Consider the following 18,658-nt stretch of genomic DNA (forward strand, 5'->3'; position numbering starts at 1 on the left):
AGATGATACAGTACTAAAGATGATGCAGCACTAAAGATGATACAGCACTAAAGATGATACAGTACTAAAGATGATGCAGCACTAAAGATGATACAGTACTAAAGATGATACAGTACTAAAGATGATACAGTACTAAAGATGATACAGTACTAAAGATGATGCAGCACTAAAGATGATACAGTACTAAAGATGATACAGTACTAAAGATGATACAGTACTAAAGATGATGAAGCACTAAAGATGTTACAGTACTAAAGATGATACAGTACTAAAGATGATGCAGTACTAAAGATGATACAGTACTAAAGATGATGCAGCACTAAAGATGATACAGTACTAAAGATGATACAGTACTAAAGATGATGCAGTACTAAAGATGATACAGTACTAAAGATGATACAGTACTAAAGATGATACAGCACTAAAGATGATACAGTACTAAAGATGATGCAGTACTAAAGATGATACAGTACTAAAGATGATGCAGCACTAAAGATGATACAGTACTAAAGATTATACAGTACTAAAGATGATGCAGTACTAAAGATGATACAGTACTAAAGATGATACAGTACTAAAGATGATACAGTACTAAAGATGATGCAGTACTAAAGATGATACAGCACTAAAGATGATACAGTACTAAAGATGATACAGTACTAAAGATGATACAGTACTAAAGATGATGCAGTACTAAAGATGATGCAGCACTAAAGATTATGGAGCACTAAAGATGCTGCAGCACTGAAGATGATGCAACACAAAAGATGATACAGTACTAAAGATGATGCAGCACTAAATATGATACAGTACTAAAGATGATACAGCACTAAAGATGATACAGCACTAAAGATGATACAGTACTAAAGATGATACAGTACTAAAGATGATACAGTACTAAAGATGATGCAGCACTAAAGATGATACAGTACTAAAGATGATACAGTACTAAAGATGATACAGTACTAAAGATGATACAGTATTAAAGATGATACAGTACTAAAGATGATGCAGCACTAAAGATGATACAGTACTAAAGATGATACAGTACTAAAGATGATGCAACACTAAAGATGATACAGTACTAAAGATGATACAGTACTAAAGATGATACAGCACTAAAGATGATACAGCACTAAAGATGATACAGTACTAAAGATGATACAGTACTAAAGATGATACAGCACTAAAGATGATACAGTACTAAAGATGATACAGTACTAAAGATGATACAGTACTAAAGATGATACAGTACTAAAGATGATACAGTACTAAAGATGATACAGCACTAAAGATGATACAGCACTAAAGATGATACAGTACTAAAGATGATACAGCACTAAAGATGATACAGTACTAAAGATGATACAGCACTAAAGATGATACAGTACTAAAGATGATACAGTACTAAAGATGATACAGTACTAAAGATGATACAGCACTAAAGATGATACAGTACTAAAGATGATACAGTACTAAAGATGATACAGTACTAAAGATGATACAGCACTAAAGATGATACAGTACTAAAGATGATACAGTACTAAAGATGATGCAGTACTAAAGATGATACAGTACTAAAGATGATACAGCACTAAAGATGATACAGCACTAAAGATGATACAGTACTAAAGATGATACAGTACTAAAGATGATACAGTATTAAAGATGATACAGTACTAAAGATGATACAGCACTAAAGATGATACAGCACTAAAGATGATACAGTACTAAAGATGATACAGCACTAAAGATGATACAGCACTAAAGATGATACAGTACTAAAGATGATACAGTACTAAAGATGATACAGTACTAAAGATGATGTAGTACTAAAGATGATACAGCACTAAAGATGATACAGTACTAAAGATGATACAGTACTAAAGATGATACAGTACTAAAGATGATACAGCACTAAAGATGATACAGTACTAAAGATGATGCAGCACTAAAGATGATGCAGTACTAAAGATGATACAGCACTAAAGATGATACAGTACTAAAGATGATACAGTACTAAAGATGATGCAGTACTAAAGATGATACAGCACTAAAGATGATACAGTATTAAAGATGATACAGTACTAAAGATGATACAGCACTAAAGATGATACAGCACTAAAGATGATGCAGCACTAAAGATGATACAGTACTAAAGATGATACAGTACTAAAGATGATGCAGCACTAAAGATGATACAGTACTAAAGATGATACAGTACTAAAGATGATGCAGTACTAAAGATGATGCAGCACTAAAGATGATGCAGCACTAAAGATGATACAGTACTAAAGATGATGCAGTACAAAAGATGATACAGTACTAAAGATGATACAGTACTAAAGATGATGCAGCACTAAAGATGATACGGCACTAAAGATGATACAGTACTAAAGATGATGCAGTACTAAAGATGATACAGTACTAAAGATGATACAGTACTAAAGATTATACAGCACTAAAGATGATGCAGTACTAAAGATGATACAGTACTAAAGATGATGCAGCACTAAAGATGATACAGTACTAAAGATGATACAGTACTAAAGATGATGCAGCACTAAAGATGATACGGCACTAAAGATGATACAGTACTAAAGATGATGCAGTACTAAAGATGATACAGTACTAAAGATGATACAGTACTAAAGATGATACAGTACTAAAGATGATGCAGCACTAAAGATGATACAGTACTAAAGATGATACAGTACTAAAGATGATGCAGCACTAAAGATGATACAGCACTAAAGATGATACAGTACTAAAGATGATACAGCACTAAAGATGATACAGTACTAAAGATGATGCAGTACTAAAGATGATACAGCACTAAAGATGATACAGCACTAAAGATGATACAGTACTAAAGATTATGCAGTACTAAAGATGATGCAGCACTAAAGATGATGCAGCACTAAAGATGATACAGTACTAAAGATGATACAGTACTAAAGATGATACAGTACTAAAGATTATACAGCACTAAAGATGATGCAGCACTAAAGATGATACAGTACTAAAGATGATACAGTACTAAAGATGATGCAGCACTAAAGATGATACAGTACTAAAGATGATACAGTACTAAAGATGATGCAGTACTAAAGATGATGCAGCACTAAAGATGATGCAGCACTAAAGATGATACAGTACTAAAGATGATACAGTACTAAAGATGATGCAGCACTAAAGATGATACAGTACTAAAGATGATACAGTACTAAAGATGATGCAGCACTAAAGATGATGCAGCACTAAAGATGATGCAGCACTAAAGATGATACAGTACTAAAGATGATACAGTACTAAAGATGATGCAGTACTAAAGATGATACAGTACTAAAGATGATACAGTACTAAAGATGATGCAGTACTAAAGATGATGCAGCACTAAAGATGATGCAGTACTAAAGATGATGCAGCACTAAAGATGATACAGTACTAAAGATGATGCAGTACTAAAGATGATACAGTACTAAAGATGATGCAGCACTAAAGATGATACAGTACTAAAGATGATACAGTACTAAAGATGATACAGTACTAAAGATGATACAGTACTAAAGATGATGCAGCACTAAAGATGATACAGTACTAAAGATGATGCAGTACTAAAGATGATGCAGCACTAAAGATGATACAGCACTAAAGATGATACAGCACTAAAGATGATACAGTACTAAAGATGATACAGCACTAAAGATGATACAGCACTAAAGATGATACAGTACTAAAGATGATGCAGCACTAAAGATGATACAGTACTAAAGATGATACAGTACTAAAGATGATACAGTACTAAAGATGATACAGTACTAAAGATGATGCAGCACTAAAGATGATACAGTACTAAAGATGATACAGTACTAAAGATGATACAGTACTAAAGATGATGAAGCACTAAAGATGATACAGTACTAAAGATGATACAGTACTAAAGATGATGCAGTACTAAAGATGATACAGTACTAAAGATGATGCAGCACTAAAGATGATACAGTACTAAAGATGATACAGTACTAAAGATGATGCAGTACTAAAGATGATACAGTACTAAAGATGATACAGCACTAAAGATGATACAGTACTAAAGATGATGCAGTACTAAAGATGATACAGTACTAAAGATGATGCAGCACTAAAGATGATACAGTACTAAAGATTATACAGTGCTAAAGATGATACAGTACTAAAGATGATGCAGTACTAAAGATGATACAGTACTAAAGATGATACAGTACTAAAGATGATACAGCACTAAAGATGATACAGTACTAAAGATGATGCAGTACTAAAGATGATACAGTACTAAAGATGATGCAGTACTAAAGATGATACAGTACTAAAGATGATACAGTACTAAAGATGATACAGCACTAAAGATGATACAGTACTAAAGATGATGCAGTACTAAAGATGATACAGTACTAAAGATGATGCAGCACTAAAGATGATACAGTACTAAAGATTATACAGTACTAAAGATGATACAGTACTAAAGATGATGCAGTACTAAAGATGATACAGTACTAAAGATGATACAGTACTAAAGATGATACAGTACTAAAGATGATGCAGTACTAAAGATGATACAGCACTAAAGATGATACAGTACTAAAGATGATACAGTACTAAAGATGATACAGTACTAAAGATGATACAGTACTAAAGATGATGCAGCACTAAAGATTATGGAGCACTAAAGATGCTGCAGCACTGAAGATGATGCAACACAAAAGATGATACAGTACTAAAGATGATGCAGCACTAAAGATGATACAGTACTAAAGATGATGCAGTACTAAAGATTATGGAGCACTAAAGATGCTGCAGCACTGAAGATGATGCATCACTAAAGATGATGCAGCACTGAAGATGATGCAACACTAAAGATGATACAGTACTAAAGATGATGCAACACTAAAGATGATACAGTACTAAAGATGATGTAGCACTAAAGATTATGGAGCACTAAAGATGCTGCAGCACTGAAGATGATGCAACACTAAAGATGATATAGTACTAAAGATGATACAGTACTAAAGATGATACAGTACTAAAGATGATACAGTACTAAAGATGATACACTACTAAAGATGCTGCAGCACTGAAGATGATGCAACACTAAAGATGATACAGTACTAAAGATGATGCAACACTAAAGATGATACAGTACTAAAGATGATGTAGCACTAAAGATTATGGAGCACTAAAGATGCTGCAGCACTGAAGATGATGCAACACTAAAGATGATATAGTACTAAAGATGATACAGTACTAAAGATGATGCATCACTAAAGATGATGCAGCACTAAAGATGATGCAGTACTAAATATGATGCAGCACTAAAGATGATGCAGCACTAAAGATGATTTAGCACTAAAGATTATGCAGCACTAAAGATGATGCAGCACTAAAGATGATACAGTATTAAAGATGATACAGTACTAGAGATAAAAAAAGAGATAACGGGAGACAGCAAAGAATGCAGAACTGGCAAACCAATAGCAATGTGGCCATCTTAGCGAACTAGAAATATATCGAAGTTTTGAAAGCACTATCAAAGCAAAATAAATGGAACAGGGATGTAAGAGAATAACTAAATAAGAAACAAAAAGAAATCATATAAACTAGTGGGACCTGTGGAAATTCCACAGAGGACTGATTCATATGCAATATAATTATGTTGGCATTCTGTAGATGTTCAGCGTAAATGGAGACGCTCTGATATCATTGTAGCTCTTTTGTTAAAACTGCAAAAGTATTTATCTAAGCTAGCGCGAACGCCCGGCAAAGCCCGGTCTTAAAGTACGCTTAAATATAATATTTTAATTCTTGCAGATTTCATATATATTATTATAAAGTGAATGTTCTATCGATTTTTATATATTATTAAGTTGCGATTTCCAAAATAAAAAAAAAAACATATATATGACTTGGGTGCATCATCTTGAATCGAAACCGAAACCAAAACTTATGAAAAAATATATTTATGTATATAAATAGAATTCCTTTAGCTATAATCGAAACCGAAACCAAAACTTATGAAGAATTCTTAATAAAATTGTTTATAATGAAAATTAGATTACTGGAGTGTCATCAGTTATAATCGAAACCGAAACCAAAACTTATGAAGAATCCTTGGTAAAATTATTTATAAAAAATATAGATGACTTAAGTTCCATCAGCTAGATTCGAAACCGAAATCAAAACTTATGAAGAATTATGGGCAAAATTATTTATTACAAGAAATGGAAGGCCATAAGAATTGAACGACAGTTACTTAGATGTGAAAAGAAAAAAGACGTAAGCGTGAGACACAAAATAACACACGCGCTATCCTATTAAAATATAGTATCCTATTAATATATAGTATCCCATTAAAATATAGTATCCTATTAAAATATAGTTGTAATAAAAGAAGTAATTAAATTAGTTAAAGGAATAAGCAAACTAATGACCATAACGTATTAGAACATGAATAGATCAGAAGAGATTGGAAATTGCATTGTTATTATGACTGAACTTCTGAAATTCATGGCCTTAACGTGTCATCTCTCTTTTGCAGATATTGACGGTGTGAGATTCAAAGAAAGCAACTCCTGTCTCAGACATACGTCAGAAGTAGAGAAACGTCTATCAAATTGAATTCCTGGCAAACAACCTTCGTATGACAAAATGTGGCCCGGACGCCCATCCACAGACATCGTTCATCGCTGGAAAATGTGGGCTGAGAAAAATAAATTCTGAGGCACGAAAGGTCGCTCGTTTTAATGGTGTCAATCCTGTCCTTGTAGCCCTTCAAACTTTGGGGTTTGGGGACTATCCTCGTGTATATGCATATTTGTCTATACAGGATTTGCTTCTAAACCGAACATTCTGAATTTTGGAAAAGAGTTGCTAGGTATAAGGTATCGTATTTGATTTTTCATGAATAAACAGGGGATTGGGATACGTATCAATTCTATATTTCTAAAATAATTTCTAAAATAAGGAATTTAATAATATTATCCTATTATATATTGTATTTTTTAAATTTGTGCATATATATATATATATATATATATATATATATATATATATATATATATATATACTTTCACTACACTGATGAAGGCTGAAGGATCGACCGAAAATCATGTACCTGTAAAAAAAGTTTTTAATTTTTTTTTCATAATATTATTTTGTATTCCTACACGTCAACAATTGAAAACGAATAAAGAAAAGTTATAAGCTTTTATACTTTTCGTATTCTGTTTTATACATTTCCATTCATATATATATATATATATATATATATATATATATATATATATATATATATATATATATATATATGTGTGTGTGTGTGTGTGTGTGTGTGTGTGATTATTAATATCAACCTTGTTAAACTTTCGTCTGCTAATTAAATAATTAAAAAATACAATATATAATATATATATATTCGTATTTCTGTCTGTTTGTTTGTTTATTTGTTTGTTCACAAGTTTATTAATATATACAAAAGTTTCATTACTTTCATTTTTCATTCATTCCTATATATAGTAAAATTCTTGCAAAATATACGATTAAGACGTGACATCATTTGCGTATTACATTAAGGAAACTCAATTTTATCAAATAGCTGTGTGTTTGTTATTGTTTATAGTGAGGGAATTGTTTAAACTGTTTTATTTAAGTTTATTATTTAAATTTGATTTATATTGATAACGTATTCAATTTAATTTATTTTTACCGACGTCGATTTTTTTTATAAAATTATTTGAGTATTTCCCCTTGGCGCGAACTTTGTTCTTTTTGATTTTGTTTTCTTTGTCGGCGGATAATTTTCAAGCATTATTTTTGGAATTAGTTTAAATAAAATAATTTCCATAATTTCGCAATTAACGTTGTAGTTCAGTGAATTTTTATTTTAAAATAACTAAAAAATCCAATTCAACTACGATTCTTTATTTAAAACAAAAACAAAAGCAAAAAAAAAAAACTTTCATTTAGGTTTTTTTAACCAGTTTTTTCTTCAATTTTTTTTTTTTTTACAACGTAACTGCTATTTTTTTCTTTTAATAACACAATAAGCTATAGCTCATCATTTTTCATTACATAAAAACGTGTAGTTCGGTTAATACAAATTCTACTTTGGCATTTTTGAAACTAAATTATTTACAGTTTGTTTTCGTTGCAACAGACCGTAAAAACAAATCTTTCTAGACTGAGGTAGCATAAACGAAATTCGCTTAAACCGAAATATAATCATAAAAAGGTGCTCACTATCCGGAGAATAGCAATCTTCGTATCCTTTCTGCCACAATATCTGGTGAAGAGTTTTTCACACACTTCTTCTTTTTTCGGGCGGGGTTGGGGGGGATTACATTTTCGTGTTTTCATTTGTTCTTTTATTTTTGAAATTATCTGGGGGCGCATTAATTCACTGGGAGAGATGCAGCCCCAGTCTTCGTTAAGATAAGGAGAAGGAAACTCTGACTGAAAAACCTTCGGTCTACTGTATACTCTGTCCTGTGACAGTCATCTGCACCGACAAAGGTTAACAGTAATACTAAAAAAGTGGTTGGTTCTACACCAAGTCTTCACCACTATAAACAAATCATCTGTGTGCAGATTTCCGAGCAACTTTTTGTGGCGGAATCTCATACGTCGGGAGAATTCATCATATATATATATATATATATATATATATATATATATATATATATATATATATATATATATATATATATATATATAATTGTAAATGTCAACTGAACTAAAGTAATAAAGGAATAAATTATAAGATGGTCAACATCATGAATTTTGGAATATAGATTTTCTCATTTATTTCTATATTGCTCTGTAATTACATTGAGCCTCTTAAATAAGGATTGGTATATATTATAAGAAAGTATATTTCTAGAGAAATATATATATATATATATATATATATATATATATATGTATATATATATACAGAGAGAGAGAGAGAGAGAGAGAGAGAGAGAGAGAGAGAGAGAGAGAAAGGGGAATTAGACCTGGTGTCTAAAGAGCAAAGTTTATTTCAATGTCTTTATACTTTAAAAGAACAGTGATCATAGTAATGTAGATATATAATAAGCTCAATATATAAATTTATTCTAATTAATTTTAATAAAATGAATAAGTTTTCCGAAACGATCGTACAATCAATTGCTTGTTTTTCCTTTTGAAACTGATTTATATATATAACTTGAAACTTGATATATAGATCTGTAGAACAAATACGATTTGGATTTTAGCCGGTAAAAATATTGAAAAAGTGTTGAACTTTGCAAAAAAGTAAAAATGATAGGCTAGATTTATCGTCCTTATTTTAGAATATCTTAACTTGTATAAAAAACGTATTCTAATAGAATTTTTTTTCGAGAAATGAAAGTGTTTCGTTTATAATTTGATAGACGTTTTATTTATTCTCCTCCTACAGGCAGCAAGGAAAACATCTACGTCAAGAAATTCGATCTGTCGCCGATGCCAATGAGAATGCCCGGAAAGGTTCAACTGACTATTGGCGTGGTTGTTTTAAAACCGTTGAATGGCTCAGACGTGGTATTCACAATTCGACGAAAAACCATGCTTGGTTACATCACGGTTCCTTGTCTATTCGAAGTTGGATCGTGGTACGTCTTTACACATTCTTTCTTATTTTATGACACGCATGGTTCAACAAAACCTTGCGATACGTATGTTGTATAGTGGGTGAGAGATATTGTTCTTATAACTGCACCCGTTTTAAACGTATAAATTGTATGTATGTTTGCTTAGCCAGGGGATATGATATCGATGTATAAACTGAGCCATGTTGTATCAGAGAGTTATCACACGGATATATATTACAGTCGATATTAACATAAAGGTATCATTTTTTTAATAAGAAGAATATATATATATATATATATATATATGTTCATACCTTTTCTTTCTCCGAGAGTTAGTTTATCTTCACTGTTGACCTCCGTGATGAAACTTGAAATGACCAACACCATAATCAATTGAGACCCATGTTCTTCCTTCTTTTGTGAAACCACAGAACAACACATATTTTTATAATATACATTTATTTCAGCTGTCTCAAATGCCTGCATTTCGTGTCTATATGCTTGTTCTTCACAGCCTCGCTTCCTGGCTTGAAGCACATCTGTTCACTTCCGTGACCAAACTCCAACTCTACTCCTTTCTTTAACCTTCCCGACCTCTTGACCTCAGTTCCGTTACGTATGCCTACCCAAGGTTATTTTGTTTATTTGACCTAGCTAATTTATGTGAACATCTTCAGCTAAAACCCATTGCTATACTTTATTCTATAAACAATAAATAACTCCCAATATAAACTATTTTAACAATATCACCGGATAGATGGATAGATAAATAGATAGATGGGCAGATAGATCGATAATAACTAATTTAACTTTTAACCATGCTATCATCTAACATGTACTCTGCTACAACGTGTTGGGCCTACGCGTGTAAACGTGGGAAACGTTACACTCGAAGCTATTTCTTTCATCTGCCACCTATGTTTTTAGCCTTGCCCATGAATGGGTGGTCTTTAAAGTCATCTACGAAGTCATGCAAGAAAAGGCAGTACTAGCAACGGCAACAGTTGAGGATAAAAGACTGTAGGGGAACTAGGGAAACAACACCGGTTGTAGGTACGCCGGTGAGTGGTTTCCCTTGGCCTGGAAGCAGATAGCCGACGAGGGTTTTAAGATAGAAGCATTTCTCGTACGCTGGGTCAAAACTCATGCGAGAGAAAGCGTGCAGCCTCACAGGGTAGAACACACCTATCCTTCATATTAGATACAAACCTTGTAAAAAAAAAAGCAAAAAAAAAAAGCAAAGCACCGAAGGAAACATTTAAATATAATAAAAATCATAGGAAAAAAACCGCTAAAATAATAAAAAAAGGAACATCGACCTACCGTAACAATTTTTGTTTTATTTATTTTTTGGAATATTTTTTAGTGTTAAAAAAAAAACAACAAAAAAAAAAACAAAAAGCAAAACACCAAAGGAAACATTTAAATATAATAAAATCCAGAAAAAAAAACGCTAAAATAATAAAACAAAAGAAACAACGACCTACCGTAACAATTTCTGTTTTATTTATTTTTTTTTAAATATTTTTAATGGTAAAAAAAACAACAAAAAAAGCAAAACACCGAAGGAAACATTTAAATATAATAACATTCACAGAAAAAAAACGCTAAAATAATAATAATAAAAAAACGCTAAAATAATAATAAAAGAAACAACGACCTACCGTAACAATTTCTGTTTTATCTATTTTTTAAAAATATTTTTTACTGGTAAAAAAAAAAAAAAAACAAAAAAAACACCAAGTAAGTTGTATTTTTTTTTTTTTTAACCATTTCCCCCCCCCCCAAAAAAAAACAACACACCTTCAAACGGCCGTTCCTAACAACCTTATACAAGATGAATGTCTCCACCTTGGAGTTGCAGACGCCGGAAGATGTCGTTTCATATTGCCAAACAAAACGATTTATCGCTGCAAAGAAAAAAATGCAACTGTAGAAAAGTTTACCTAATCCTAAGGAAATATCCCGGGCTGTCTTAATTTAATTTAATTAAAAACGAACAAAAAACGGTTACCTAGCCACTCCCTACTACGGGCTACAAATAATAGCGAAGAAGGGGATGACAGTGGCTAAGTAGTTAATGTCAGTTCGAATTCAGTTCGTTCCACAGATACACTTTTATCAACCCCAAACAGTAGTTCGAACAATCCATACGCAAATTATTAATCCTCATTTCAAAAATTAGATCACATAAAACTGTTCTATATTGAGACACTACACTGATGGGTGACGTGACGTCATAAGTCGTCATGGCCGTGACAGCTAGCGCGTTAGATTTTTTTCTTTTATCTCCTTTTCTTCTTTTGCGTTACAGGTTCGAGCCTGTCTGCCCACTGCGGCTATTTTTTTTTGTGGTCACACGGGTACTCGCTGTTGTTTTGATTCATTTATTTTTTTGCTTTGGTTGTTCAATATCCTCAGTATACAACCTTTTTCCACCCTGACAATGCCGGGTGCCCATACTAGTATTGTGTACATATATTAAAAAAACAAAACAAAAAAAAAAAACAAACAAAAAACACGAACGCGACATTTTTCTTTATTCTTTTGCAGCACCTACAAAGACACCTGTACGCTGATGAAACGCATCGTGAGTGAAAACTGGGGCGGTTTTATGGGACCAATCGTGAACCAAATATTGAAAGCCTTCGAAGCAGCTGAAGCTGAAATCGACTGCCCAGTGCCCATACAAGAGGTCAAAGTGAAGCAAGTAACCCTAGATCTACCAAAAATTCCGTCATACATGAAGTTCTTTGCAACGGTAAGAATCTTTTTTTTATACAGCATTTACTTTTACTGTAGTAAGTTTAAGATGAACAATCTATGAAACATTTAAAGTGATAATCTAATATATACACGACTATACGTCTGTCTGTCTGTCTCCATATTTTAAAATTCTATCTTCTTTTTTTTTTTTTACAAGGGTGTCACCACTTATCAAGGCCCAGAGGCCACTCGAGGATAAGGGTTAATAGGTATACATTAGTCATTGTGATTTTAGCATAGTAAACAGTGGGAATTTTGTAACTTGGATTACTTAGGGGGACGATTCAATTAGAACTTGTTCACATTGGACTTTTTCTTTTTTTTTTCATAGGTATCAACTCATTATCAAGGCCAAGAGGCCACTCAAGGATAAGGGTTAAAGAGTGTACAGTAGAAATTGGACAATATAATAATCATTAGTAATGAAAATTTGTTAAATTTGATAACTTATATGGAACGGCTCATCAAGAACTTATTTACGTTAGACTTGAACACAACCATATTGTAGTCAGCCGGAAAGCAGGAAAACGGAAGACAATTCCACAGGCGTGCAGTTCTAATAAAAAAGCTTTGTTCATGGAATCTTCTTCAAAATTAAAAGTCGCAGAGCGGGGCTAGGGGTCTCAAATGATTGGATTTTTTTACGGACCGTTCTTTTCTGGATCTTTAGACAGTTAAAATTGTTTTTAAGGGGTAAAAAAAAGCTGCCCTTAATAAAATCACATTCCAACTCAGCCGAAACAAACTAAAATGCCAGTCGTAACCACCCGTTCCTACCTGACCTGATCACGAACTGGGCATTCCCTTGTCTTCCACATTGGACACTCACTGCTCGCACGCATGTCCCGCGGCTACTATTTATAAAAACCCACCAACATTACTCGCACTAATACTAACACAGCCCTCCTGAAAATGTCTTCCTTAGAAGAAGAAGAAAAAAAACCACAACGGTCTACTTCGCAGTAATCGCGGAACTTATATTAATTCTTTCGATCTACACACTAAAAAGATCATCAGAAAAGTGAAAAAATAAAAAATCTAATCCAACAGAAGAACCTAATGTTGATTTTATAAGCCTTTTTGCTTGTGCGATAGTTAAACTTCTCAAATCCACTTATGATGTTAAGCTGTATTAGGCGTTCACTTTAGTCAAAATCGCCTGTTTCTTCTTTCATCGGGGTTTTTCGATTATCGATACTTATCGAAGACATTCCGATAAAAACCTATCTTCGAACACCGCCAGGGACATAAAGTATCTTCGTGCTACATTTAATAAAAATCTGACTAACCGTTTCCGAATTTATAGGGAAGTCACACACACATACATTTCCTTTAATTTATATTATTATACATGGTCTAATCAGAAACATTCATTTCGAACGCGCCCCTGTCATACCTAAAAGTCTACTGCTGATTTTATATGACGAACCTTTCTGCTTGTGCTGTAATAAAACTTTTCATATGTACTTGTGATATTAGGCTGTGTAAGGTTTTCATTTTAGTCAAAGTTGCTTGTTCGTTCTTTCATCGAATTTTTTTCGATTATTTATACTTATCGAAGACATTCCAATAGAAAACCTTGAAAACATAGTAAACTTCCAGGTACATAAAGTACATCTATGTAAAATTTCAAAAACATTAGCCCAACCATTTAGGACTCCATGGGGAACGAAATCACACACACAAACACAGACAAACTTCGGTCCTGGATATGACCTTAAACTATATCCTATGGTGAGGCCCCAGCTTGCGGGCTTTGGGGAGAGTGGAGCCACCCTTTAATTGCCATTGCGCCCAGGTCCACTCTGACCCGGAGTGGTAGTACCTGTTAGGGCTCCAACTATGGGTTAAATAGAAATCGACTTAAAAAAAACAAAAAAGCAAATATACTCTATTAAAAAATCGTTCTTCAAAATCACTGGATTCGGCATTAAATAATCTGAAAAGAGTTGATATGCCGTAAAACAAAAACAACCAACTAATAGACAAACGTTCTTTACCGTTAAAGTCACAATCTCCTAAATATTGTTTTTTTTTTTTTTTTTTTTTTTACTTCAGGGAGATTACCAGCTCAAACTGGAAACAAAAGACAGAAGAAATGGGAAAAACATTTTGTGTCTTGAATGGGATATCAGCCTTGCTTGAATGCAAAACAACACACAGTAATGAGACAGCGGTCACAGCAAAAAATGAAGGACGCTATATGCATATTAAAAAATGTTACCAATGTTATTTATGGATTGTATGAATTGTATGAATTTTATATAAATAAACATTTCTCAACAGTAAAAGTATTGTTTTAATATGCTTTTCAACCCGTTTTCAGAATCTACGAATTTCCAGATAGAGACCTGTGAAAAATGATGTCCGTTAATCGAATTGCATTTGAAATAATCTATTATATAAATCTAACTGGTATGTTTATATGTATGTATGTATTTTTGTATGTCTGCCTAAAACTTTCGACAGAGGCGACGGATTTTCACGTTATTAAGCCGACCCTTCGGACGACAAATATCGAAAAATTGGCTAAAAAATATTAATTCCTTCATTCTCAACTGGGTACTTTTCTACAACGAAGGTCGCTTTTTCCGCCGATATTTTCGAAAGTCATCCCCTATTTTTGATTGACTAGCGTTAATTGTAAACTTCGCCACTTCCAGTTTAGCGATGGACGACACGGCAAAGACGTAACGTTTTTTCACGTTCTATTCCTCCTTCGTAGTACAGGTTCGAGCCTGCCTGTCTACTGCCATTTTTTTTTTTTTGCTCAACACACACCTCCCAACACCCGGGCAACGCCATACACCCAGGCTAGTAAAATATATAAAAAAGATGAACATTAGTGCGAACACTGGCGAAGCATAATATTTTTCTGTAATTTTTGGCGAGGTGTATCTTTATCTCTCTCTACTATTATATAAAAGTCACTTTGTGTATGTGTGTGTGTGTGTGCATGTGTGTGTGTGTATCTGAGTTCATTCTCCATAAGTTCCGAAACGGCTGAGCCTATCTTTTGTAAATTTCACACATATAATCAATTGCAGTGTCCTTGGATATATTTTGTACAGAAAGCATCGAAAAGCGAAAAAATCCGATCTTAAAAATAGTTTTTCTCTCTTATAAATAAAATAGATAAAAATAATTTATACAAGGGAATATTTCAGGTTACACTGGCCAAAGGAAATAATAAAATTTCAGCAAATCATTTTCGAAAATCGAAAAATTCAATCTCACAAAAAGTCTTTCTCTATTATAGATAGATAAAGAATAAGTTTTACAGGGAAATTACTTTTTTTTGTCAGTGTGCGCCGTTTTCATTATATTACGACTAACTGCTTTGTTGAAAACAATCTTAGTTGTATCCTCCTGTTTACTCGAAAGCAATTATAGTTATTATCCTTTGCTTCACAGAAGGAAATCATTATAGCCAGGTTGCACAAATAACAGTTTCTCGTCAGAAGAACTAAAAACTACAACAACAACAACAACAACAACAACAACAAAAAATCATTCGTTAGCAAAGTATAAAATACTCGTATAATTCTCGCTTTGTGTTACAGGGGGGGGCGGAAGCAGGAGGTGGGCGAATTTCAGTGACACGTGCGCAGCGAGGTGACTCCTAGTTCACCGTTGCTCTTTGACTCTGTTCTCTCTGTCTTCTAACCTTTTTTTTTTTTTATATCGACCCGTTCTCTTGCAGGTGTTTAAACCCGACATCTGTGAGGTCAACTACTTAACCTATTCACCTCCGGCGACGTCAGTTTTGAAAGATCTGTACTCATCGGTCGGTTACTTTACCCTTTACCGACCGCCTAAATGTGTTTGTGCACAGTCGACACGCGACAAGTTTAACGGTTGTTATTGTTGTTGTTGATGATAATGATGATGATGATGATGATGATGATGATGATGATGACTGAACCTACCTTATTCTATGGGCGAAAATTAAGTAACGTTTAATAAAGTTAACAGTTATTTGTTCAATTTGAATTCAAAGTTCTTGGATACATAACATTTGAAGTTTTACATTCTCATGACAACATTGTTGTTGTTGTTGTTGATGATGATGATGATGATGATGATGATGGAATATATCTTCTGCACAGAGAACACGAAAATCGCGACTTCCATTGTTGGTCGTATCTATTCGTTATACTTACAAGTTTATGTGGGTATCACCACAGACTCTGAGCTTACGCTGTCGGGAAGTTTTTTTTTTCCGAACATACATTGGAATGGCGGTTGCATATTTGCAGAAACAATTTTGTTAATCTCGCTCGTTTGTTAACATATATCGAAATGGAAATAAGTCATACAGCATCCACTATGACTATGCTATTTCTACGGTTACGTACCTAGAAAACGTAGCTGTTAAATCTGACACAATAGGGAGCAGGTGACCCTATGCATGACATGAAACAGAACTAGAGTATTGAGAAGATTTCAATAATTCCCGTAATTATAAGACTAACTGGACGCCCAGCGAGTATAATCGGTGACCCAAGTGCAGGACAGATAAAAATGCACTTAAAGCGACGGTTAGAATTCTATAAAGATTTTTGGGTCGAAGTTTCTGGAATTGCGGCGAGCCAATGTCTGCCACCCGATAGGATGCCCCATCTCCAGTGTAAAAAAAAAACACGCTAAGAAAATAAAAAAAGATAACGAGAGGGAGAAAATAATTCAATAAGTCTTATATATACGACATAAAAAGACATTGGAATTTTTGAAACATTTTGACACTTCCGAAAATCATAAAAGGAAAAAAAAAACAAGAAACAAAAAAAAAACAAAAAAAAAAACGAATTTTCAAAACTCTCTAGCAAATATACCCGATGAAATAAGTGCAAGAGAGATGCAAACAAGGAACTGTTAGAATCCCCTTAAAATTCTCTTGGTTTTGGTTTCTGAAATAGTAGATAAATGTCTGGCATCCGGTAGAAGGCACTATCCCCAGCAAAATCAAAAGATAAGAAAATTAAAAAAAAATAAATAAAGTAAAACTTATTTCAAATCAGAAATAATTCACATTTTATATGGCAAGAAACAGAGTAAGTACAATTGATTAGGAAATAATAACACAGCACACACCAATTAAATAGAAATCTAATTTATAAAACTCATTATGCAGGTCTGTCTGTCTGTCTGTCTGTCTGTCTCCATATTTTCAAACTCTTTCTCTTCGGAAACTAAAAGTCGCAGAGCGGCGCTAGAGGTCTCAAATGATTGGATCTTTATGGACAGGTCTTTTATGGTTCTTTAGCCGGTTAAAATAGATTTTAAGGGGTCAAGAATGGGTCAAAATAGAAAAAAAAAATCATTATACATTTAGTACATTCATCTTCGTTTATCTTTAAATAGTTCATGTGCGTGTCATGTTGGTTCCCAGCTAATCTCTGTTGGTAGTCTTAGTTTAGAGTATAAATAGGAAATCTGCATGAATAAAAATAATATATTTAAAGCGTATTTTACAATCGTCAACGCCAAGCAACCTACACGCATATATATATATATATATGATTGCAACGTCTTGTCAGACGAGTGCCACTCCCTCAGACATTTAAAATCCATGAGCCCAAATGCCTGAGGGAGTATCTATACAAATATGATGTTACAGAGTCTTAGCTTTGTACGACAGCTAAGTCTCTCTCTCGGTTCAAAATGTTGAGATCCAGCAACAAGCAAGAGCAAGATAGCCAGCAACAAATTAAACTGCAGACCAGCTTAATGCGGGTAATGGTCTTCCGCTTTATGGTTTTTTAAATCAGAGATTTGCTTCTCCTAGAAAGGTTGCCTTCACCACCCCAATACACACACACACACACACACACACACACACACACACACACACACAAATATACACGGTGCTAGTTGGCCGTTGACCCAGAAAAAGAGTTCATTCGCCCTTTGGAAGGTCTTGTTTTTAATCCTTCAGGGAGACTAGCCGCCCTCCTCACCAAACAAGTCTGGTGGGGGAACCAGTTTAGTCGCCGGTGACCCGACCATGAGGCAGGTAGTACTGGATTACATGGTACCAGTAGCACATGACATGACCTGACATATATATATATATATATATATATATATATATATATATATATATATATATATATATATATGTATATATGTATATATATAGCAGTTTAGCCCGGCTTTGCCCAGGCCTTATATACTGTTCATAACTTTATGTGCATATGTATATATTTATATTAAAAAGTTTGACTCATGTCTCAGGTAACCTATATCTAAAATTTGAAGTG

General features: G+C 33.4%; 1 protein-coding gene across 1 annotated transcript in view; it reads left to right on the forward strand.

Moving 5' to 3' along the window:
- The window catches only part of LOC145247866 (ganglioside GM2 activator-like), a 34,188-nt gene extending 19,502 nt beyond the window's left edge, over positions 1 to 14,686 (forward strand). The window contains exons 2-4 of the mRNA XM_080109484.1: positions 9,458 to 9,650; positions 12,183 to 12,390; positions 14,454 to 14,686. Coding sequence (XP_079965610.1) covers positions 9,458 to 9,650; positions 12,183 to 12,390; positions 14,454 to 14,540 — 488 coding nt within the window. The 3' untranslated portion in view covers positions 14,541 to 14,686. The remainder of the gene's footprint in view (positions 1 to 9,457; positions 9,651 to 12,182; positions 12,391 to 14,453) is intronic.
- Positions 14,687 to 18,658: the final 3,972 nt, after the last annotated feature.

Source organism: Euprymna scolopes, chromosome 26 (assembly GCF_053919585.1).
Source record: "Euprymna scolopes isolate OS-2025 chromosome 26, ASM5391958v1, whole genome shotgun sequence".
NCBI lineage: Eukaryota > Metazoa > Mollusca > Cephalopoda > Sepiida > Sepiolidae > Euprymna > Euprymna scolopes.